The sequence below is a fragment of the Anarrhichthys ocellatus genome, unplaced genomic scaffold (genome assembly GCF_004355925.1).
Source record: "Anarrhichthys ocellatus isolate YVR2014 unplaced genomic scaffold, GSC_Weel_1.0 scaffold111, whole genome shotgun sequence".
In the NCBI taxonomy this organism is placed as follows: Eukaryota; Metazoa; Chordata; class Actinopteri; order Perciformes; family Anarhichadidae; genus Anarrhichthys; species Anarrhichthys ocellatus.
In genome coordinates, this window is record NW_022280141.1 from 720,941 (window position 1) to 745,241 (window position 24,301).

A 24,301-nucleotide genomic window follows, 5' to 3' on the forward strand; every position below is an offset into this window, starting at 1 on the left:
AATTGGGATTACGGTTTAGTGACTTGAGCAACCAGACCTGGCAACCCGGTTGGAGGCGTCGTCATTGTGAGCTCAGTCCGGCTCTCTCTCTGACAGCGTGGACAAAAGATGGTGCTCGACTTGGACCTGTTTCGCACCGACAAAGGTGGCGATCCGGAAACCATCCGTGAAACCCAAAGGAAGAGGTTTAAAGATGTAACGCTGGTCGATAAACTGGTCGCCGCAGACACGGAGTGGAGAAAATGTAAGCGCCCTATCAGTTCAGTCATAGTGGCTAACGTTAGCGCGGTGGCTAATAATGCCAACGTAGCGTCAGTGTATCTTCCGCTGGAGAGGAGCTCACGCCCAACTCCTTTAAAAAATCTGGCATTTGTATTGTTAGTACAGAAATATAGCTGTTTGTTACATCCCATCTGGGACATTTAAAGACTTCAAGCATTTATAGGACCACGTCTTCTATTCGGTACCTTGAAGTGTTTTAAAACGGTCAAAAAATGTGTTTTTACAACGAATTTGCTTGTTATCTCCACGCGCTGCTACGGCAGTAACGCCAGCTGAAGGCTCGCTCAATGCACTGCAGTGGACTGCGAAACATTTCAGAAAGTAAACTAGTGAACTAGTTAGAGTGCTGCTTGGTGCATTATATTTACGCCGTATTTACCACTGGATACTATTTTAACGGGGTGTAAACGAATGTACCTTGTACAATGAGCGGGGTTTTGTCAGAAGCGTTGGCAACAATTCATAGCCAGATTTGAACGAGGTTTGGCATGATGATACCACAGAGGAAGAGAACAGCACGCAGGGGGGCTAATGCTAGCGCGGCTAGCGGCGTCTAAGAATCCAAATGAACCATATGGTTACTCTCCACGGAGCGAACTGTAGTTACTTAATATCAGGCTGTTAAGAGAGAGAGACCAGGCTGTAGTTAATCACGCATCCCCATAAGTTTTATCGGCGGATACGATACAGAAGGTTGGCTAATGCAGGGGTTAGCTTAGCGATGCCGGCTCATAACGTGAGATCTGATGCAATCCCAGCCTGCAACACGACAGGTCAACCTCGCCCCGCAGTGTAGCTACAAAAAGAGTCATTCTGATCCAGCATGATGGCACCAATGATTTGTATCGGTGCATTGTTGCTGGTGTTTAAGTGACAAAGGTAGTTTTTGTTTTTACATCTTTTAATCAGTTTTGACTGTGTGAGGGTGAGTTGCCACAGACACTCACACCTGTTACCAGTCCTGCAATTCCAGCTCTCACACACACACACACACACACACAAGCACAGTCCCATGCACTGACTGACTTTTATTTAACCTCCTAACAGGCCGCTTCACTGCAGACAACCTGAACAAAGCGAAAAACCTCTGCAGCAAGAGCATTGGGGAGAAGATGAAGGTACAGAAACATCTGGCCATTAAGAAGACACAATGAGTCATTGTTGATGTAGATTGAGACGGGAGGAATAAAAACCTCTGTCAGTATTATGTGTCCTGAGAAGGGAGTTCTTCTTTAACACCTTGCTCATGTTGTAAATGCAGAGAAAGGAGCCAGTTGGAGAGGATGAGTCTGTACCTGAAGAAGCACAGAACGTGGAGTCCCTAACAGCTGAAACGCTCTCGGTATGACGGGTTTGTGCGCTAAGCCGCTTACCCCCCCCACCTGTGTGGCGGTGCTTTTTTTTGCATGTTACACACAAATCTCAACAAAAATAAAAACAGACGGAACACACGCATTTCTTTCCCCTCTCTCTCTTGTTTGCACGTCTACACATATATATTTTTTCTGTGTCAGCCCCTGACGGTTACCCAGGTCAAGAAGGTGCGTGTGTTGGTGGAAGAGGCGGTGGAGAAAAGCGACAGCGAGAGGATAAAGCTGGAGGCGGAGCGCTTGGTGTACCTGAGGGAGCTCGGCAACCTTCTGCACCCGTCTGTGCCCATCAGCAACAATGAGGTGAGACGCAGTCTGGTTAAAGGAGCAGCCCATTACATCACTCTGACTCAGTCATACAGTTCAAGTAGCTGGTAATCCATTGATTGGCGTGGTCTTTGCTAATAAATTGGATTATATAACAAATGATGCAGCAATTTTCAGGACATATACCTAAATATAAATATTATGATCTACTACAAATTGTGTATTAATAGGAACAAACACTCAACTTTTGCACTCACAGGGAGTTCTTTAGAGTGTTTCTGGGGGTATTAGAGGCTGGAAACGTCGTCGTCTGCAGTTCTGCTGGACTCCCACACACAAGATGCAACACCATGTCGTGTAAATTATCGACGCTGCTTCACACACGGATCAGTCTTGAATTATTACTTTTCTAGCACTTAATCCAAACCCCATGCTTCCTTTTCAGATGAGGATGAATGTATTCTGTCATACGCCATTAATTATAAACAAGAAAAAAAACAACAAAGACAGAAATATAGTGAAATTCATAGGAGCTACCGGCCGCAGCACGTACGTGCGCCGCCATTGCCAGTACCCATCTCTACCTTAACTGTTCTATTTAGCTCGAGAGAAAGAAATGAAGGGAATCTTGACATTCAGTTGGTAATGATGTAAAAACAGAGAAAGGAAGCCGATCCTCACATTTTAGAAGTTAGAACCAGAGAGTTTTTTGGCATTCTTGTTCGATGAATGACTCATTAATCATCTAAAGTGTCGCAGATTGACTTTCTGACAGCCGACTAATTATCTTAATGTCATACTCGCTGTTGTTTCCTCCTGACAGGACGCAGACAACAAGGTGGAGCGTACCTGGGGCGACTGCAGTGTCCAGAAGAAGTACTCCCATGTGGACCTGGTGGTCATGATCGATGGCTTTGATGGAGAGAGAGGAGCTGTTGTGGCTGGCAGCAGAGGCTACTTCCTGAAGGTGAGTGCAAATTTAACCCCAAGTTCCCCCAAGTCCTGCACCTCTATGGAAACTACAGAGTACTCAACTGCTGGTTTCTTTCTGCAGTATTTACAAAGTTACCATGCCATAAGTCATAAAAAACTAAAAATACGCAAGTTGAATTTCTTTGATAAATGATTTTACAAAAATTGGAAAACAATATAATCTATATATTCAACATTTTTTCAAGTGTTACAAATGTTGGAATAAATTGGAGGCTCTACTTGTTTTATACAATAATCTATTCTCATTTATACAACCTCTCCGCTCAGCAGCCTGCAGTTCAGTGGAAGTTTCACTGAATTCTTTACACGCGACTGTTGGTCTCAGCCGAATCAGTCATAGCTTCCTAGTTGTGATGAGGAGCGCAGAATTCAATGTGTTTTGTTTTTTTTACAGTTTTTGGTGAGAGCAAACGGTTGATTTGGGGGCAGATTTTGAATGAGACAAGTAGAATAAAACGGGTCAGAGGGTCAACACATGCATGACACAGACATTAGGACATCACTGCAGACGGACCAACATTCCCTCTACTTTTGAGCTGTTTCACCCCACATAGGAGAAACATTTGCATCCACAGAAGACTCGTCACTGCCCTTTTGTGTCCTGCAAATAACGAAAGCTGTTGTTCCTCCTCTCCTCCGTTGTGTTCAGGGCCCCCTGGTGTTCCTGGAGCAGGCCCTGATCACTTACGCCATGAGGATACTCCACAGCAAGAACTACACCATGCTCTACACGCCCTTCTTCATGAGGAAAGAGGTCATGCAGGAAGTCGCCCAGCTCAGCCAGTTTGACGATGAGCTCTACAAGGTACGGAGGCTTTTACTGAGTTCCTCAAGTTTCCCTCTCAAAGATATTCTGTCCTTCAGACAAGCTGACATTATTTGAAGTAGTTTGGAAATCAAACAGCAGCCATTGTTTTGGAATGAGATATTCAGGCGTCCACATACTTTTGGTCATGAAGTGCCACCTGGAGGCCCAAACGGAGAACTGCGCATCGTTAGATAGTACTATGATTTCACTTCTTCCCCAAACTTACCTGGAAAAATAAAAATACAAATTCAACGACTGTTTTCTGATGACTGTGAACCTTTCTGTCCGTTGCACTCCTTTTCCCCAGGTCATCGGTAAGGGCAGCGAGAAGTCGGACGACAACTCCATCGACGAGAAGTACCTCATCGCCACCTCCGAGCAGCCCATCGCGGCCTTCCTGAGGGATGAGTGGCTGAAACCCGAGGACCTGCCCATCCGCTACGCCGGCTACTCCACCTGCTTCAGGCAGGAAGTGGGCTCCCATGGCCGAGACACCCGCGGGATCTTCAGGGTCCACCAGTTTGAGAAGGTCGGTCGTGTCTTCTGTGACTTTTCATTGTCATCGGAGTACAACATTCAGATAAATAAGTGACGGAGGATCTCTTTGCAGATTGAGCAGTTCGTCTTCGCCTCCCCACACGACGGCAAATCGTGGGAGATGTTTGACGAGATGATCGGGACGGCAGAAGAGTTCTACCAGACTCTGGGAATTCCTTATCGCATCGTCAACATCGTCTCTGGTAGGTCTTCAGCATGCACTCGTAGACCCTCCTACAGTATGTGAATGATGTAGGGGAGGGAGACACCACCTAAAATGTATTGCAGTATGTTTGCGGGGGGGTACTGCAGTGATGGTAATTCATCACGGTATTACAAAATGGAAAAGGGATACTCTGCTCAAAACATGATTCTACTAATCTCCACTTTATCGGCAAAGTAAGTGAACACATCTTAAAACCCTCTGAACCCAAAACCCACCCGAGGGATGGAAGAAGCATTTATTCTCTGTACAAAACTACACAGTTTATCATAGCCAGAAGCTGTAAAAACATAATCGTCACATTTTCTTCTTTCCCGTGGTCCTTGAACACATCATGTGTGATGACCGCTGCTGTCAGAAAATTCAACCGAATCTAAGCTTAAAACCCTTTTTTCTGCATGCCTCATTAAAAATCTTGCCCCCAATAAACCGTTTCAAGAAACCACATCCTGTAAAAATCATTAAATTCTGAGCTCCTTAGCAAAACTATGAAGCCACGATTGATTGGTCTGAGACAACGGTCACTTTGACTGGACTGCTGCTGAACACGGAGAGGAGAGGAGGTTGTAAAAATGTGAATAGATTCATATACAGCACGTGGACCCTCTATTTTTTTACTACACTGGTAACCAGCGTCGGAAATACACGAGGGCAAAGGGCAAAACTGCCCCTAAGAAATATAATTTTGCCCCCGATATCACTAGGAGAGAGGCAAAAAATGCCCCCGAACTTTCTAAACGAATAAATAAATGGAGCACTTCTTAATCAGACCTGTGACTGCGGTCAACTCAGCAGACACTTAAATTTTAGTGCACCTATATGTTGAAATTCACGGTAAACGGCGCAGATCGGGAGCGAGCGAAGGACTTTGAAAGTTATCGGAAAGATTAACGTGAGACAACATCTGGTTTCTTCAGACGAACATCCGGTTTTCAGAATAAGATGCCAACAAAGTACACATACTTAATTGTGCATAAAGTGTCTTTGTTCTTTGATTTGAGGGTTGCTAATGAATAATACCTGACTGACAGTCAACTAAGATATTTTGCTAAGTAAAAACTCTGAACTGAATTTGTACCTTCAAATAGCACATTTTTTAAATTTTTAAGGTGCTATAAAAATGTTTTTCTCAAAAATTCCACACAATGACTAATGCATAATTTCAGGACAAAAATGGGTAATATCACAATATTTGAGCTGCTACAAAAATATCTTTCTCAATAATTCCATACAATGACTGATGTATATGTAATCAAGGCATCCTTGACTTAGTAATTGTTAATAGTTGTTTAAAAATTTTTATAATAACAATAAATACCCACAAAGAAATAAGAATAACATTGAATATGATTGTCTGATTTATGTTTGTTTTTTGTTAAATAAATCTAAGAAAACACTTTGAATCTGTAGACTACTGCTAATAGTCTTATTATTGCCATTTGATGACAATTGTTCATATACTGTAAGCCTAAATAAGTATATTTATTATTATTTATAACAAAGGTTAAATGTTATTTCACAAGTTTCAAAAAGTGCCCCCAACTTTTTGAAAATGCCCCTGGATTTCAGTCAGTGGGGGCAAAAGTTGGCCCCAAAAAAATATGTAAATTTCCTACCCTGGTGGTAACACTTGTGGGCACTTGGAACAATGTTGGATATATAGATTCCATTGTTTTCCAGTCTTTGTAAAATAAAATCAAACTAAATTATTATTTCTGGCATTGTAACTGTTATATTGCACAAAAGACCGTTTTGAGTTCTCTCTACTTCTAGCCATGAGTGTTTCCATAGAAGTGCAGAACTTATGAACTGCAGTGAACATCAAGACCACAGAGAGGAAGATGTGACTGAAAAACTGAGTGAAAAACTCAGTTTTGGGGTTCAGAGTGTTAAGAATGAAAACAGATACTGGCTCTAAATATGAATGATGATGATGAGGTGGAGACCGACATGTTTCTGGATGAGCCTGCCCCATAATGTAAAGGTAATGTAGTGAAGACGTACTCTAGAAATAGAAGTTTGTAGATTGTACATTGCAGACATCACATTTGGCTTTAGAAAAGTGTGATCAGTGTTATTCACAATTTTTGGACATTTTAGAAACCAAACGGTCAGCGGAAGAAATAATCTGCGGACGAATCAATTCTGGAAGGAACATATTGTTTACACTCAGGTTTAAGTTTGATATAATGTATCCAGTGTTTGCCAAAAGCTTTTTCCGTCGAGGCAATGATTTGAATTTGGAGCAGCCGGGAGGGTTTTGGTTTGCTCCACGTGTAACATGGAACATGTCTGCTGCTCTATGATCACTGGAGAGAAATCAGGACTTACCAGCTGCTGTTGGAGCATGAAGATCCTACCGTGATACCGGCTAACTGTCTGCTGCTCTACGTCCGCACAGGTGCCCTGAATCACGCCGCCAGCAAGAAGCTGGACCTGGAGGCCTGGTTCCCCGGCTCTGGTGCCTTCAGAGAGCTGGTCTCCTGCTCAAACTGCACGGACTACCAGGCCCGGCGCCTCCGCATCCGCTACGGTCAGACCAAGAAGATGATGGACAAGGTGAGGCGCGCTGTTCCACATCTATTTCCCCCCCCCCCCCCCCGACAACGCGACCTCGACTGTCGTTGGGCGGAAGGTTTAATTCCAGAATACGGTAGAAGCTTTATCCAGACTGCAGCTGCTCTAAACACTCCTCTCTGTGTGTCACGCAGGCCGAGTATGTGCACATGTTGAACGCCACCATGTGCGCTACCACTCGCGTGATGTGCGCCATCCTGGAGAATTACCAAACCGAGGAAGGCATCGTTGTTCCAGAGATGCTCCGGCCGTTCATGCCTCCTGGTAAGCTGCGCCGAAGGGTTTCACATCCGGTGTGTGTCGAGTATGACCAATAGATGCTGTGAAGCATTGTGGTCAATGATGACCTTCAGGCAAAGTGAATAATGAAGGGACCTATTGTTAGCTTGGCTTGTAGTTCTTTTGGTCAATGTATTAATCAGAGCGACACTGACAAACTATTCCTTTAAGGGCCGTCACAGTAAAAACAAAGTGGTGGTGTTTTCCAGGATGTATTTTATTTTATTTCCTTCACCTCCAGGTTTGACAGAGATCCTGAAGTTCGTGAAGCCCGCTCCCATCGACCAGGAGCTGTCTAAGAAAGCCAAGAAACACAACGACGGAGGGAAGAAGAAGAAGCAGGGAGGGGGGGGCCAGAACCTTCCCAACGCCATGGAGACCATGTGCGTCGACGACTCGTAGGCCGCGGCGACCGCGCCGCTTCACCAGCGCCACGCAGGCAGACACGGGTGGAACGGGGCCTCCCGGGGGGACAACCGCGGGTCAGCTCTGCTGTTACTGTCGTCTTCGTGAAGGGGAGCTCCGTCTCATCTGTGTCTATCTGAATGGAAGGTGTTCATCTCAGCTGTTCCTCCCCACGATCACATAGAGCGCACTGACGAAGGCCTCCTCCTACATCTACTCTTCACTCTCTCACCTCTGCAGCAAACAGACAGATGACACTACTGGTAAAATTCCAGCTTCACATCATTGCAGTAGTTATGAAAACTTAAACATTACAAGTTAATGTTTTCCTCAGCTTTTTAGGATCTGTAATAGACAATAAAAGGTGATCGGTAACTGAAATCTTTACGAGAACGACGCCTGCATCTCTTCTGTGAAACTTATTTCTTTGAGTCTGAAAAGGTTTTAAAGTTGATCTAAATTCTACTCTTCAGAAATCAATCAATGATCGGGTATTTAGGCTTCACCTCGTCTTCTCTGACCACAATCATCTTCAACCATTGATGACCATAATGCTCTTCCTGGCTTATGATTGAGACATTGTATGAACTCGCTAAAGAGAGATAGATATGTGTATACATATATGTATATGTATATGATTGAGCATTCAAGAAGTGGCACTTATTGTAAAACAAATATTAAAAAGTTGATATGGAAGATATTTTGTTTTTGTTTTTTTCCAGTGAGTCTACAGTACATGTGGGTTATTTGTGCAGTATGTGTATATTTACAGTGAATGAAGTATGCATGTACACCAGAAAGAACACTAATATGTGATTCAGCTCAGTGTCTGGGAACTCACTGGGTTAATTTACACAACTCTGATGTAGAATCTGTTTCTCAAAGCATCTGATAGCAGGAAATACCAGCTTACCATGTTGGGGTCGGCAGCATAGCCTTGTTTTGGCAAAAAGAACCTCAGAATGAACAAATCCAGTCTCCAGTCAGACCATGGGCCCAATCTCACACTCACGGACTCTTACTTTGAGAGGTTTTAGTGTCCCACTGTCAACTCATCGAGTGTTTGAGTCTCTGGCAGACATCTTGAGCCCTTTCCATAAGTCCGCATTAAATGCAGACTTTGCCCGAGAGAATTACCCACAATTCATTGCAATGGGGCGTTAAACACGGGGTAACCATGTGGATGGAGCCGTAAACAAAGAGGCCGGCACAGGGGTGTTCAGCCTGTCATATTAAACGTACACAGAAACATTAAGGAGTGAAGATTCAACAAAAAACACATGAAATCAGGATATTTATTTTTTGACAAAAACTAGTAAATATATTATATGAAATGACATCTTGTGAGGAAAGAGCCTGGAAGACGTTCAAATCAAAGTATAAAATACACACAACTGTGCATATTGTTTGTCGTTGTCATGGTACATGATATGTTGCTGTCCCGTTCATATTTACACCATTTCAAGCCATGCACCTCTGATGAAAGAGCAATAAGGAAGACACGAGTTACTCATTAACGCCAACAGACTTTACACCCTTAAGTTTGAAGTGCAATAAAAAGCCGATTTCCTCCGGTGAAAGTACATTTGCACGCAGGTAAGATGAATTTACAGTACGTCTTTCATGTTTAAGACATTCATGTCACCACGAATCTCTTCATTTTTCATCTGTACGTCCGCCTGCAGGGTTCAGTTTGACACCAGACGGGTTAAAGATGAGTGACACCTCGGAGGATGATAATGAAATTTCCTTTACAGTAAAGGTAAATACGGATTTTTAACAGCTCAAAATGTCATTCTGAATGTAGCGAATCAAGTAGAAGGTGAGACACTTGTGATTAATAATGCGACTGATCAATAGCTTGGCTCCGTTTGGCCCGTATCAGCAGCTTTTCTTCATGTCACTTTAAACCGATAATCAGCCTTCTTTAAAACACTGTTTCCCACTTTCATGTGTATTTCTTTCTCCAAACTGCAGTTTCTTGGGCGCGTTGAGGTGGTCCGCCCCGATGGACTACAGATCCTGTCTGAAGCGGCTCAGAGCCTAAAGGTCAGCCACTACCGCTCGCATCCCATTTTAGTCGGTTATTCCACATTAACAGGGAAACAGACCTTCCCTTTATAGCACTTCCATGTACATGTTAATGCAACTCTCTGACTTGGATGCTGGGATTCTTTTGCACATCAGAAACTTGTATTCTAGCAGGAAGCCAACTTTGTATCGACTATATTATATCTCTATATGAACGTGTCGGCTCTACAGATGCCGTCACTGACTAACATGACATGTAATCCATCGACTCTCATCCCCAGACGCCTGATAAATTCTCCTCAGAAAAGGCAGCGAAGAAGAGCAAAGTCCATCTCTTCCTGTCGCTGAGTGGAATCGACGTGTTGGAAAACAAAACCAAGGTGTGTGCCAGTTAGTCGCACAGGTCCGAGGATGCACAAGATTCGATTGCATGTTTTCTTTACTGTTGAATTATCGCTTTTAATCTCCTTGTTGTCTCTCCTACCCTCAGTTTTTGTTGTACTCGTGCCCTCTGTCCACCATTTCCTTCTGTGCCGTCCTGCCGTCTTCGCCCAAAGTCTTTGGGTTTGTGGCCAGACACCCTGCAGCAGACATGAACCACTGTTATCTGTTCCAGAGCAAGACGTTTGTGAGTTAATCCAGTGCAGCTATCCATTCCCTACAGGAGCAATTTGATGGTTTGTTTTGTTATTTGAGCGGGAGATTACCGATATTAATATTGGAAGTATGAATTTTTCAGTCTCATGTGCTGGTCTCAGTTATCGGGGATGCCTTCCGAGCTTCAAAGAAGGAGGAGAGCATCAGGGGAGGAAGAGACCTGATCGTGGAGGCCCTCAGACATAAGGTCAGTTCTGCTTTGGATTTGACATCGCTATCGGAGCTTGGGTCAGAATTTATTTTGTTCATTTGTTGGTTCTCAGTTTACCTTCGTTTTTCTCATTCTTTTCTCTTTTTTTTTCCAGAACAAAATGCTGCAAAGAGAGAATGCTGAGCTGAAGAGGCTGCTTGCAGGACAGACTAACTAACTCCTGCTACTAATATATGCGGTTGCACTTCTGCACACATACACACTAAAACACTTGTAAAAGATAAACTACTGACCCTGTTATATACTGTTTACCCTCATAATGAATAATAGCAATAATTGCTGATGTGTTATTATTCTTTTTCATGTTAACTCAATTGTAGGTGTGTTCTTGTGCCTTCAGGAATAACTAAAGAAATTCTGAAGTACCACAGAGAAATACCATATATATATATATATATATATATATATATATATATATATATATATATATTACAATGAAGGGCAGAAAGTTTGATCATATCTACAAAAGGAACAGTTCCATTTGTAGTGTCCTGGGGTCTGTTCCAAAAAGCGAATTTACCAAATAAGCCAGGCTTATTTTGGTTAGTCCGACTCATTTTCAGTTTTTTCGCCTCAGTAAAGCAGACTGTATGGTTTAAAAAAAGTAATATATGTTAATGGTTAGTCAAAATAATCCAGCCTGGCTGTTGGACGGATCTGGAGCCGGCTAGCTGCACAGAATAGTTAAAACGCTAAGGTCATGTATGTGCCACTGCTTTCATGAACCAGATTCACGGCTAAATTAAACCAGGATAAGTAGAAAATCACAGCTTAATCCACCATCTAATGATTCTGATGCCAGAAACTACTGATTTGCTTCTACACAAGTGGATAATAAATCAAATATGCATGTGTGGTGTATATTGTATTTTATAGCTTGAAGCTGGTATTGGAACGTTCATGTGTGAAACTGAAACTGTGGAATATTAAACACTGCAAAAACAAACACTGATTTAATTAGTGAATAATACTAATGCTATAGTGTCATTGTCCTTGATATTTCCAAGTGCCTTCTTCATTTCAAGTGTTAATCATGAAAATAAACGTGTGGAGGGCAGAAACCGACTTTGAAAGTAACCAACATTGGGGAGGAGTATATCCAGGAGTGATGCATTGAACTGCTGTAAAACCTCTAAGAAGAAGCAGAATGCATGTTTTTACCGATGGATCAGAAGACCCAGCTACAGACAGTTATTAGTTACAAAATTGAAATATTTCAAACCATATTTTTTTTTGATGTGTATACAGTCGAGTTGTATGCATATTTTAATATATTTATATGGATTCCAGCTCACACGGGTATCAGAGGGAATAAAAAAAGTGGACAAACTAGCTGAACAAGCACTAAAGAAAAATAATATGTACATCTGTATCAAGTTATCCAAAGCAGAGGGGAAAGGGCAGCATCAGGAAAAAATATGGAAACAGCCGAGGGAGAGACCCAATGCAAGATAAAGTGGGCAGTGTAAGATATAGGGGAGGAAACAAATATCCTCCCCTATATCGCAATATCAAGGATCAAGGCTGAGAATACAACAGTGGAATCCTCCAACCGGCCTCTGTGAGCACTGCCCGGCACCAGAAACTGTGCTAACATGCTATCACCACTTACAATAGATTTCAAAAAAAGAATGTTGTGGGGGGGCATGCTGGAGGAAATGCAAAGTCTGGATATGAGAGGAAGAGAGCTAAAGAATATTCTGGAGTGGGGCTCAAGTAATCTGGGCTCTACCAATTTCTTGCGAGTAGCGGGACTGATGGGAAACTTTAGCAGGTGGACAAGGTGGAAACTGACTGAGACCGGAAGGTGGCAGTAATGCAACAAATAGGATGCAAGCTGGCGTTAAACACCACAGAAGAAGAAAAAGAAGCAGAAGACGGATGTATGTGATGTACATATCATGAACGCAGGTATGACGGAGGGCACACAGTACGCCAGTGTAAACCCAACTTTGGGATGGATACGTTGAGCTGTTTGGTCTAAAATGTAAGTAAGCTAACTAACGTTACGGGTGGCTACAGTCACTGAACTCAGAGCTCACTTGTAGAACACCTGTTAGCAAACTAGTTAGCTAGCAGAGAACAACATTGCAGCCCGCTAAGGTTACATTTTGACTCCGTCAGCTGTATCGTTACTGGCGGACACAGGAGAGGCATTATGTCGATAACCAGCTGACCTATCGCTCCCGAGTCAATATGCTGGCGTGTGTATTCATGGCTGAACGGCTCGCTCTCATTCCCACGCAGACCGCCCTGGTACTCGGTTGGAAACTGGCTTGACCGTCCGCGCGTTGAGCCCTCTGCCATGGGGACACTGTGGTCTCGCAGCGGCAGCAGCCTGTCGCTCCTCCCGGAGAGGCAGCGCTCCGAGCGGCAAGAGGAGGATTCGGACAACGCCTCTCTGGACGGGCTCGTCCGACCGGAGGACATAGCTCAGTTCCCCTACGTGGAGTTCACCGGTAGGGACAGCATAACGTGTCCAACGTGCCAAGGCACCGGACGGATACCCTCAGGTGAGTAGGACCAACGCTAGCGCGAATGAAGCTAAGCACCTCACTGAAGATGGACTCTAACCTGGACAAAACTATTGATAATTAAAGTTACACCAAGGCCTAATAAGTGTGAACTTAATGATAAATACACATGTAATACATATTCAATTTCAGACTCAACAATGTTACTTTGTTGTTGGTTCTGCTTGAACCTTTGATGAGCAGACTTTTCTCATAGCATATCATTGAATGCATTGATGCAATCTCAGAGGCTTCGCCCTGTGTCCCAATCAAATGTACTCTAATCAGGGAGACACTAATCAGCATGTTGCATGACCCGCTATCTCCCCTCCCGATAGATCAAGTGAATGAACTGGTCGCATTGATCCCGTACAGCGACCAAAGGCTGCGGCCCCAAAGAACGTGAGTAATCTTACTGCGTGTATTGGTGCTGAAAGAGAGAGACACAGTGAGTGCGGTTACTGACAGGCTCAGGCCTCAGGACCTATGGTGAGCTGCCTGAGAACACCTGTTGTTGTTGTTGTTACGACAGGTCGGCTGCTGTAAATCGGTTGAAAGATTTTTAGTTGAGTCACCTGAACCATTGGAGCAACCACGCTGTACTTTTGTTGTTTCTCATTCATTCCATTTCCTAATGATTCTGCTCGTTTTGAAACTGGTAGAATAGACACACACTTCAATCTACGCAGAGAACACTTTTATTTCTTTTTAGCTTTCGGTCTAAAGGACCTTCATCAGAGCACACATGGTTCAGCTGGAGTGACAGGTGTAGAAACGAACAAATCACACCCTAATCACTGAATGCACACCCTGTTGGTAGAGGCTCCGCCTCCTGTAAGCTACAGCTTTAAAGTGCTGAATGTAGTGCTGAGAGGTTTACAAGTGGATGCCACTTACTCAACAACAAACAAAGCACAGTATATCTATCTATCTATCTATCTATCTATCTATCTATCTATCTATCTATCTATCTATCTATCTATATATATATATATATATATATATATCTCTATCTATATATATCTATATATCTATATATCTATATATATATCTATCTATCTCTATATCTATATATATATCTATCTATCTCTATCTATATCTATCTCTATCTATCTATCTATATCTATCTCTATCTATCTATCTATCTATATATATCTATATATATCTATATATATCTATATATATCTATATATACATACATGCATACACCTTCCGCAGCTTCATGGAGCATCCGCAGCTTCTCCACGGGTGCCGAGCAAGGGGCCACGAGGAGGATCTCGGCCATGCTGGAGAAAGATGAGAAGCTTTCTGTTGCACGCTGTACATTCTCTGTAGTTCTCAAAGTGAAGTTGTTTTTATACGTCATTCAAAATGTGTATCCAAGCTTTAGGTGAGAGAGGACCTACTTTTTGTTTGTTGTCATAGGAAGCTGTACGTGGTCCTGTCGGTGGTGTTGTGCCTCCTTGCGTCCTCGCTCGTGGCCTTCTTCCTCTTCCCTCGCTCCGTGGTTGTGGTGGACGATGGGATACACTCGGTGACCGTGCTCCTCAACCCCTCTGGCATGAACGTCCTCATGAACATGACGGTAGGGTTGTTTCTCATTTTGGAGGATGAAGGTTGTGGCATCACACAGAGCGGTGTTTCTCCCTCGGCGATTATAAAAACTTCAACTCTCTGAAGTCAGATTTGTGTGGTATGTATAATAAATCTTATTTGTTTGCATCCTCACTTTGTGGCAGTGAGTGAGTGATCCGGTTCAGCGGAGTCCTTAAATGAGAGCTCATGTGATGAGTAGATCAAAGGCTCAATGTGTCTAAATGTTTTCTCTTCAGTCGTGCTGATTGGATGCGTTTGTTTTTGTGATAATGACCGTTAACAAAAATGGGTTGTGTTTTTTTTAAACCTAAATTATAACTTTTGTTTTTTAAATGTTGACAGAGCGATGAATCGATGCATTTAGAACATATTTGATAATAGTGTTGAAAGTAGTTGTTAGTGGCAGCCCTAATCCAAATGTTCCTATAAATTATTAATGTTTCATATGTTTCCTGGTTCCTAACTCTTATTGTGTTTCTGTGTAAGTATATCAAGAGGGATGCAAAACAGTCTAACTCCACATTTATTCATCGTATGGGCACACAGGTACGTGTGCCCATACGATGAATAAATGTCATTCTGGTCTGAACCTGAAGTGTCTCATTGGAGCGGTTCTCTGTAAATAGAGCCTCTGTTATCATACCAGAGGCCCATTTTTAATCTCACAGGATCCACGCAAGACATGTTTCCTTTTGTCAAGCTTCTCTCTTCTTTTATTTGCCCCCCCCAGAGCACTCTGAACCTCAGCAACCCAAACTTCTTCTCGGTGCTGGTGCAGAGCGTGAGCTGCCAGGTCCTTTACATGAAGACGGTGATCGGAACACAGCAGCTAGACAGTGTCACCACCATCCTGCCGCTCGGTTACAGTCAGGTAAAACCCACTCGTTTAGTGCGTGTGCGTGCGCGTGTGCGTGCAATAAACATTATCACTGGTTGCTCCAGACACTGCTCCCGGTACAGAGTTCAGTATGCTAACAATCACTTTTAAAGCATGCATAGACGTGTTTACAACACGAGCTAAAGGGTTAAATGCTCCTGAAGAACAACACACTGACAGAATGAGGCTGCCGCCATTCTTCATTACTGTCAACAACACCAGGGCTGACTTGTGCTGCTCACTGTTGACGAGCACAGAGATGGGAGCTGCAGTTTATAATCATCCAACAGGAGTACAGCACTCGCTAATATGACAACCTAGAGCTGCAACAATAAGTCAATAGACAGAAAAATAATCGCTATTTCGATAACTGATTCACCGTTGAGTCATTTTTAATATAAATAATGCTGTTTTTAGCCTCCCTAATGTGGAGATCTTTAACGTTTTGAAGACATTTAAAGACATCGTCTTGGGCTTTGAGAAACCGGGACGGACATTTTTTTATATTTTCTTTATATTATAGACCAAAAGAATAATCTAGGGAATAGTCTGCAGCTTAATCGATAATGAAAGATAACAGTTAGTTACAGCCGTAGACTATTACATCATCAAGTACATGTACAAAATGGATCTGTGCCGGTACCATCTGCTGAATACTGCAGTACCAGCTGATCTAGGAACAGATTGAACCTTTGTAAACAAATCTCTGGTAGGAATGAATGGCCTCGCTGCTGACCGCCGTAGAGAGTTTGGGGACGTATTGTTATTCTTATTGGATTTGTTTCCAACAGCAAAGATGTCGAACTTCATCCTTTGACTTTCCCAGCTGCTCCTCACATACTCGAGTATGACGTCGTCCTCGGCTCTAGCTAACTTTAAAGCGTGCTGTGTTTGTGTCTCCTGCAGGTGAACTACACCGTCAGCGTGGAGATCGGTAGCAGCGCACCCTACGTCTAGTAAGTGTCTCCACCCAAACCTGCCTAAGCTACTCCAACTGATTGTTCTAGTGGCTTCGTAGAAATGCAACTTCTCTTTTTCTATATTTGATGATGATCTCCTTTTGAGCTGTTCTCATCGGCTTCTAGGGTCATTCCGGTGGTTTCTACATGTAGACTTCCATTAAGTAGGCAGAGAGAGAGACGGATTAATGAAAAATTGGTCGAGGTTGAAGTAGCACAGGTTGAGTCCCTCCCCCGGCTTTAAGTCCCTAGTGTGGCTCAAGCTCTAAACACGGCCGATCCTATGTTTCCCACGATGCAACGGGACAGCATCTTCTGTTGGAGCCTCCCTGTCTCCTAAATGTCTACATCTTTTCAGCTCCACACCTCTAGTTTGTAGCACAGGCTTTTTTTTTTCTTCTTTTTTACTTAAAACACATTCAAGTTTTGTGTTTTTTTGCTGTGTTGGCGATAAAGCCACATGTAAATTACACAAAGAACACGGGTGGAATAACGCTCCAAGTCAGTATTCCAATCTAAACCTTTTCTGTTTCTTTTCCAGCGCTTTCTGCTCCATGCCCAGCATTAAGGTCCACAACATTGTCGTATATATGCAGTAAGTATATCTCTACCTTTCAGGAGTACTTTGATGCTATACTTAAGTAAAGGTACTGAGACTACTGTGTGAAAGTACTCCGTTACAAGTAGGAGTCCTCTGTTGAAAATGTTACTCAAGTAGAAGCTAAGAAGCACTGGCAGCAAACTACTGTTCACTTAATTATCAAAAGTAAAAGTAGAGTTCTTGTTGCCTACTTTCTAAAGTTCTGGGCAAAAACCTCAAAAGTGTTATTTCATTCTTTTCTAATCTTTTCCTTGGACATGAGAGGATACTGCAGGTTGCAACACACAAATATCTTCAGAAAATCCTCAACCAACTACAAACATTTCTTTTTTTTTTTTTTTATAATAAAATCAAACTAAGGACTAAAATGACTTGATCGTTGGGGAATCATCACATTTTAGAATCTGAAAATATATTTTCTTGAAAATAAAAGTACAAAATCTGCAACGTAAGTCCAGCTGTCAGATAAACATAGCTGAGTAACGGGAACTCTATTTCTCTCTGAAACGTAGAAGCATGAAGCAGCAGCAGCACTCGAGTGCTAATCAGTCAAGAGGCAGCTGTGTGTTCACACAAGAGCCACTTCCTCAAAGTCAGTGCTTGTGTGACACTGCGGCACCAGTACTTCTAGAATTGTTGCTTTTGTAGTTTAGACAGAAAAACCCACTCCGTGTCATCTCCACACTGGAGACTGAAGCGTTCTTTCTGCAGCCTTTCCTCGCTAGTTGTTATGAAATATGACGGCACAGAGACTTATGGTCATTCCTGCTGCCACATCGTTGCTCTTTGTGATAACTATTGGAATGCGCTGCTTGTTTCCAGAACCACGGTGAAAACCTCGTACATGGTGCGAACGTCCCAGAACAGCCTGGAGGCCTACCGCTACATAGACTGCGGCTCCAACACCACGCGCTACCGGGCGGCCAGGCAGCACCGCTCGCCGCCAGCGCCGCCGCCTCTCCTGCTGTGAGTGGACGGATCACTTCTCCGTCACCAGCGGGCAAAATACCAAATGGTGCTTTCTGTTGAGCTCACTCCGACACAGGGAACCTAAATGTTAACTTGTGCCATTGAATGATGAAGTTTTAAACTACACATTGGTTTTCAGCGGACATCCCAGAATGCAACAGATATAGGGGTTTGTCGTGGTTGTTGTTAGGCTTATATTTTTCTTGCCACTTGTTTTAGGTGCATTACTGGGGCTGATTGTCTGAACTCACCATGTCTACAATACCAGTTTAGTTAACGGCTCATTGAGCTGTTTTAGACCTGCTGAATGTTCCACTGGGGAGAATTTGTCCCGAGTCATTGCAAACGTATTGCAACAGTCTCAGACAGTCCTGCTGCCTTTTCTTTAAAAAATGCGAAGACTGCTGATATTTTTTTTTTTTTTTTTTTTTTTCTGTTTTTGGATGCGATGCAAAGAAGGGATAATTTAATGGCCGATTAAAAAAAAAAAAAAAAAATTTTTTTTTTTTTTTTGGCACCTAAAAACTCGGGACACATTCTTAAACCTATTGCTTTTACGGTGTTATTTAACAACGACATTCAACTTATCCCGGATGTTTTTAAATGCTATTAAAAGTGCTTTCACAGCAGGTCTAAGCACACTGCTTTTAGATTTGGGGTGTACGCCCATATTCGTGTCATAGAGGGGGAAACTGCTCCAGGAAGTACGTTTATTACACATCTTGGTGGTGGATTTAACATCACAAAGTATTCTGCTACAGTGGCTGTGTCATAACAGTGTCAAAGCAATTGTGATTACATTTTTTTTAAAGGGACGGTTATTTGTAAATTTGTGACTGAGAATTTTTACCAGGGTTTTTAAAAGAATACAGTTTATATTGTCATGCAATTAAAGGGACCGTGTGAATAAATAAAACTAATGATGAACTCCAATGCTTGTTTCAGATTTCTTTGTTTTTCAATTAGTCGCTGGAAACTAGAAGCCTCGTCTTAAAGTGAATATATTACCTGTGTAAATTAATAATCAATAGCTGCGGCCCTTACCCCAAAAAAAACACCGACCCCCAAAAGCACTTCAGGTACCACATCATTTCAGTTTAATTCTTTTCTCCTTTTTTTGCATACAAAATAGCATAATGTCCTTTTCAAACATACAAATGTTTCCTTTTTTATGTCTCATACGTTGTCCTATAGCTGCATGTGAAAATATATTACTACATAATACAGATCGACAAGACAACAGACAATATATTATCGCTGTAATACAAATAGTGTTTTTCTAGTTTTTATTTTATTTATACCAAACAAGGCAACACACTAAATAAATGCAATAAGTACAAAAATATAGCTGGATAAAAAGCTTATTAATACAAGAGTGCTTTGTCTTTGGTTAAGTACATCCGTCTTTAGGCCAGCGCCTCGCTTGTGTTTACCGGTCCTCTCTTTAACTTGTGTGAATATGTTTTATAATCTGTGGACAGCAAAAGTATGCTCCAAACACAACGTCCTTTCCCCATCTAGCTCTTTCACATACCTTTCTCTTTAAAAATGGACGTTACTGATTCCCTTACCCAACATTACCTTCCGAAAATACCCTCACACATACACACTCACACTTGTTAAAAGCTAAAAACCTCACATTCACGTTTGCTTTCATCAGAGACTGTCGTCTCTCGCTCGCTCTGATTATTAAGTGTACGTGAGTTTGAAAAAACAACCATGATTGTCGATTGTGATTAAACGTGTCACAACTTATAAAAGGTGCTGTCGAAAGGCAAGAGTGGCTGTAAATACGTCTGATATACCTGAACATATATAGATATAGGAACTAAATTACATCATCAGGGCTTTGGCACTGTATATTCAAACGAAGAAAACAGAAACACCTGCTGTGTTTAACGGCAGTTATTGTGTGGAAGTGTTGGAAGGTTACAGGGCTCCGTGGGCCCTCGAGCAGTGCAGGGAAAGGTCCTCTTTGTAGCCGCTCCACACAGGGTACATCCCAACTCTCTTAATTGCATCCCCGTTTCCCTCACTTGGGTCCTTTCCTTGCGTCTTAGTCCCTCCCTCCAGGGATGCATGGAGGAAACCATGCGAGGAGAGAGGAACGAGGAAATATGTTTTGAGACGTCCTTTCCTCAGTTGCGTCATGTGAAGCGACGTCTGTTTCTGATGACGGAGGATCAGCTGATCACAGCTGATCAGCTGTCAGTCGGCTTTAACAGCTGGAGAGACTTTTGATAAGTTTGTGTCTGTTCACATGATCACTGTACTTAATAATAGTAACTAATAATACTAATAACTATTAAAGACACACAGTAATCACCACTGTAGAGGTGTTTCTCTCTGTAGTCTGTTAACAAACTGTGTCCTGTGTTCTGTTTATAAGCACAGGATCCATTTCTACCGGCGGAATGCGATCGTCTTATTTATGAATTATTTGCGTCTGTACGTTTTGAAATTCAGATTGTGAAGTCGATATTAAATAACCCAGAATATGATTATTGTTTCTCTTAAATGATAAAACTCATCAAACCTGACAATCAGGAATGAACAGCCTCACGTGACTGAATGAAATGATGATAAATGATGTAAAAAGTGTTCTCTCTCTCTCTCTCTCTCTCTCTACTGTATATGTATGTGTTTCGTCTCTCCAGTTCCCTCTGACTTTAATTGTTTCCAAAATAAAAGTTCAGATCATGAAAACACAAATCTTTCTAATAAATGAAGAAAGTTGTTTGTGGTCCTTTTGTTATTCAGACTACAATGAACATTTATTTAAACCAGATGTTGAATCAGAAAACGAATCAAATATATACTAGAGTTTAATCTGTGATCCGTCGTCACTGTTTACGTGTTGAAAAAAATCTCATCAGTCCGATCGGCTGCAGCGTCCAATCACATGACTGATGAACAATGAGGGGACATGTCGGCCGTAAAAAGACTTCCTGTAAGTCTGTTCTCGTGGGTCCTCGCTCATGGCTCCTCAGAGATCCCTCCTCCCTCCTCCATCCTCACTCCTCAGAGCTAAATAAGAGCTTTGGGACGGCCGTCAATATGGCGGCGCAGAACAACTTCCGGTTCAAGCGAGGATCGAGAAGCGAGGAAATGAGAATTAAGAGACTTGGGATGTACCCACTGTCTGCATGTGTGCGTCCTTAGAGCTGCTGTTTGACACTTCTGTCATTTGTACACTGAGCACCAGTCGGACCCAGATGATAAAAGCTGTGTTTAACCAGGGCGTCTGGGACTCTGGATAACCGGTGTCATGAAGCTGTTCCATAAGCAGGAGCATGAGTGAGTCTCTGGACACTTGAGCTGCGTTCCAAATCGCAAACCTTTTCCTTTTAGTACGTACTGTTGGAAGCAGTATGCACTAAATTGGGACAAACTGCTTCCTCATAACATTGGCACCTAGAACTTTGCCCCTCTTGCTCTGCAACATAAAGGATTGTGGGTCAGAACAGCCAGAAAAGCCCGCTGGCTTGCGTATTGCAAAATGTGACCGGATGTAGCAGAACATCCTGGTACTTTTGACGTACACTGCATTTGACGTACTAAATCTTTCTTCTGGCATTCCAAATAGTTTAGTAGTACGGGTACTGGAACGCACAGCGAGGCTTTAATTCACCAGTTAAATATTCAAGACTCATTACTCCATACTCAGTCGAGCAATGAGTATCGTCACATTTTGTCTCATGAATCATATGTATTATGCATAAGTGATACTTAAGTACAGAAAGTAAAAGTATAAAATATCTCAAGAAGAGAAATGAATGCTTACTAAGACCAATCTTACCAGAATGATTTACTGAGCTTATTAATGGTGTGCACAATTAGTATGCATCTGTACTTGGCATTCATGAGTCTGTTAATGTGGCGCTAAATGTCCCGCTTTGACACGTGTCATCTATCTCTTGACATAATTATCAGGCCATCACGCGTCACTTTGTTTTGTAGTTTTTGTCCAGGTCAGCATCTTGATCCATGTTGACTCTGAGCTGAACCTGCTCTGAAAAGAGAGCCAGCTTCATGACACCAGTAAATCCAGAGTTATGCCCAAAGACGGCTGGATAACCCACTCATTTCCTCTTCATGGCACAAGCCCCTGGTAGATGGTTGTTTGTGTTCTTGGAAAGTTTCTTCTGAAGCCTCCCTGTCCTTGGAGGAGTTGTAACACTGAACATATTAGAAACAAATGACATGGAGTGTTATAACATCAACCAACCTTTCAGGGAAAGGTGGACATTTCAGGAGCAGAGTGGAAAACTGAACAAATGAAAAAGCATCAGTAGGGATCATGGACTAGGATTTTCAGCCTTCAAAATGGTCTTCATGCCAACTGGTTGACAAAGACTGCGTTAGCGTCACGGCCCGAACAAGCACTGGCACTAGGCCACTTCTGCACAACATAAGCAGTCACTTCTGCCTCCGCTTGTCTGCTCTGAGCTGGCTCTCCTCTCCGTCTCCCTCTACCGGCGCTGTGACAACATGACCTTGTTGATGAAGTTGACGATGGCGGAGGCCGGCTGTTCGGGGTCCAACTCGGCAAACAGGTGGCAGACGTTCTCGGCCAAGCTGCCCGGCTTCTTGGCCACGAAACCGAACACTCTGAGAGGGGAGGGAGTCGAAGGAAGAGGAAGAAGGGTGTGAGGATACAAGTTACTGAGCGTGAGAGGACGCTCCGGTCAGGCTAGAGGAAAATCTAAATGGTGATCCATTTTCTAGGTCTGATCTAAATAGTGCTCTCTCCTGGGGTTTTATTGACTTAAAGGGCCAGTGTGTAGCATTTCAAACAACACACTGGTTCTAGTGCTACTTTGGAGTTTTTACGTTACCTGAAGGCCACCGTAGCTCACCGGCTCGCTAGTGAAACTGCAGTAACGTGAGCCGCATAAAAACGTGGTACCACCAGCTGCAGTCTGACTTCTGCTGCTCCTAAAGTAGTGTTTATTATGATATGGATGGCCTCTGAGCGACACTACCGCAGGTTTTTACAGTCAGCGTCTCACGTTACCACGGGGAGGAGTGAGCAGCGGGGTATTCAGCTGGTTGCAATCTGCAACCACATTGCTAGATGCCGTTAAATCCTACACACTGTCCCTTTAAGAAAAGGGGAAACATTTTTTGCAGGAAAAATCGTTTTAAGTTCTTTTTTCCATCTGTGAAAACAGGTGGGAAAAACGTTTTGGTAGTGTAAAATTACATGTTTTATCAACATCATTATAAGTGTTTGCTGTTGTAATATTCATTTCAGCCACAGGGGGCTGGAGAGCAACACAAACTCATAAATATACTTCTCACATTAAGTAGTAGTAGATTGTCTCCTCCCATAAATTAAAAAAACAACAACTTTTAGATCTTTTCCTTTCTATGCCACGATATACGATAAAAGATTATTGTTGATTGGAGTAAAAAAAAATCACCAAAAAAAGTTTCGCATAGATTATTTTTGTTAGGAACTCACTTGTTCTTAAGTCATGAACACAGGAGAGAAAACAGTTTAGATCAGAGTTAGAAAATGGATCTCCTGCATTTTTCTTTTTCTCACTTGTCTCTCAGGGCTTCCGTTGGGTTGACTTCCATGAAATAATTAGTATTATGTAATATAGGGGTCATGGGAAACTTGATTTCATTGTTAAATCCTGTTTGCTGGAATTCATTTTTGCCAAGGCTCACACGCAATCTGATGCCATGCAGAGGCTCTAATATCACTTCTCAGCCACGGGGGTTAATCTACACTCCCCTTTATTTTTAAACATGCATCCACTCCCTCCTTTCTCTCCATCATCAAACACAAACAGAGCACTTACTTAACGGCGGTGTAGTCTGAGTTAGTCCACCTAAGGCCAAGAGAGAGAGAGAGAGAGAAACCAGACTCAGACACACACACACACACAAACACAGGCAGAGCTGCCAAACAGGCCGATGCAGTCTCAGCCTCGGCCGTCATGCTCGCTAACAAAGACAGACGTAGGGTCCATGCGAGGGCTCATAGCAGCAAATGCAGTGAACGATCACGGGTGCAACGGACTGCGGTGGACGAGTCTTTTAGTCCCGCTGATTTGAGGTTAGTTATGGCTCAAACTGCAGCTACAGGAATCAAAGGAGATCATTCATATATATATATATATATAAAAATAAAT

At 42.7% G+C, this 24,301-nt stretch overlaps 4 protein-coding genes across 11 annotated transcripts in view; 3 read left to right on the forward strand and 1 right to left on the reverse strand.

The window, feature by feature from the left end:
* The first annotated feature begins 61 nt into the window (after nucleotides 1-61).
* sars1 (seryl-tRNA synthetase 1) lies at nucleotides 62-8,441 on the forward strand. Its single transcript, XM_031876580.1, has 11 exons — nucleotides 62-244; nucleotides 1,330-1,400; nucleotides 1,544-1,624; nucleotides 1,797-1,955; nucleotides 2,743-2,886; nucleotides 3,562-3,717; nucleotides 4,028-4,249; nucleotides 4,331-4,460; nucleotides 6,882-7,039; nucleotides 7,192-7,321; nucleotides 7,578-8,441. The coding sequence occupies exons 1-11, from the start codon at nucleotides 109-111 to the stop codon at nucleotides 7,736-7,738; spliced, it is 1,548 nt and encodes a 515-aa protein (XP_031732440.1). The 5' UTR covers nucleotides 62-108; the 3' UTR covers nucleotides 7,739-8,441.
* An 861-nt stretch (nucleotides 8,442-9,302) lies between these two features.
* Nucleotides 9,303-11,023, forward strand: LOC116399428 (PTB domain-containing engulfment adapter protein 1). Its single transcript, XM_031876584.1, has 7 exons — nucleotides 9,303-9,337; nucleotides 9,427-9,503; nucleotides 9,719-9,790; nucleotides 10,054-10,152; nucleotides 10,263-10,400; nucleotides 10,512-10,616; nucleotides 10,735-11,023. Exons 2-7 carry the CDS (start codon nucleotides 9,456-9,458, stop codon nucleotides 10,795-10,797), a joined length of 525 nt encoding a protein of 174 aa, XP_031732444.1. The 5' UTR covers nucleotides 9,303-9,337; nucleotides 9,427-9,455; the 3' UTR covers nucleotides 10,798-11,023.
* Nucleotides 11,024-12,479: 1,456 nt separating this feature from the next.
* LOC116399399 (transmembrane protein 106C) lies at nucleotides 12,480-19,088 on the forward strand. Of its 2 annotated transcripts, none has more exons than XM_031876538.1 (8): nucleotides 12,480-12,551; nucleotides 12,888-13,153; nucleotides 13,492-13,555; nucleotides 14,579-14,738; nucleotides 15,480-15,620; nucleotides 16,533-16,582; nucleotides 17,127-17,180; nucleotides 18,009-19,088. In XM_031876538.1, the coding sequence occupies exons 2-8, from the start codon at nucleotides 12,946-12,948 to the stop codon at nucleotides 18,154-18,156; spliced, it is 825 nt and encodes a 274-aa protein (XP_031732398.1). In that variant the 5' UTR covers nucleotides 12,480-12,551; nucleotides 12,888-12,945; the 3' UTR covers nucleotides 18,157-19,088. The 2 variants fall into 2 exon arrangements, with proteins under 2 accessions (XP_031732398.1, XP_031732397.1); XM_031876537.1 differs by having other exon boundaries at nucleotides 12,508-12,627.
* A 3,099-nt stretch (nucleotides 19,089-22,187) lies between these two features.
* The window catches only part of LOC116399398 (tensin-2-like), a 49,663-nt gene continuing 47,549 nt past the window's right edge, over nucleotides 22,188-24,301 (reverse strand). For 6 of the 7 annotated variants that reach the window (XM_031876530.1, XM_031876533.1, XM_031876535.1 and 3 more), the window contains 2 exons: nucleotides 23,969-23,998; nucleotides 22,188-22,766 (listed from right to left, as the gene is read on the reverse strand). In XM_031876530.1, the coding sequence (XP_031732390.1) occupies nucleotides 22,628-22,766; nucleotides 23,969-23,998 (169 nt within the window). In that variant the 3' untranslated portion in view covers nucleotides 22,188-22,627. The remainder of the gene's footprint in view (nucleotides 22,767-23,968; nucleotides 23,999-24,301) is intronic. The other variant, XM_031876531.1, reaches the window with a different exon arrangement.

Bases quoted from the DNA above. Each gene is read 5' to 3' on its own strand.
- sars1 (XM_031876580.1), top strand. From the start codon at position 109: ATGGTGCTCGACTTGGACCTGTTTCGCACCGACAAAGGTGGCGATCCG. The intron at 1,625-1,796 runs GTATGACGGGTT...TTTCTGTGTCAG, and splicing joins TAACAGCTGAAACGCTCTCG to CCCCTGACGGTTACCCAGGT. The intron at 1,956-2,742 runs GTGAGACGCAGT...TCCTCCTGACAG, and splicing joins TGCCCATCAGCAACAATGAG to GACGCAGACAACAAGGTGGA.
- LOC116399428 (XM_031876584.1), top strand. From the start codon at position 9,456: ATGAGTGACACCTCGGAGGATGATAATGAAATTTCCTTTACAGTAAAG. The intron at 9,791-10,053 runs GTCAGCCACTAC...TCTCATCCCCAG, and splicing joins AAGCGGCTCAGAGCCTAAAG to ACGCCTGATAAATTCTCCTC. The intron at 10,401-10,511 runs GTGAGTTAATCC...TGAATTTTTCAG, and splicing joins TGTTCCAGAGCAAGACGTTT to TCTCATGTGCTGGTCTCAGT.
- LOC116399399 (XM_031876538.1), top strand. From the start codon at position 12,946: ATGGGGACACTGTGGTCTCGCAGCGGCAGCAGCCTGTCGCTCCTCCCG. The intron at 13,556-14,578 runs GTGAGTAATCTT...TTGTTGTCATAG, and splicing joins AGGCTGCGGCCCCAAAGAAC to GAAGCTGTACGTGGTCCTGT. The intron at 14,739-15,479 runs GTAGGGTTGTTT...TGCCCCCCCCAG, and splicing joins ACGTCCTCATGAACATGACG to AGCACTCTGAACCTCAGCAA.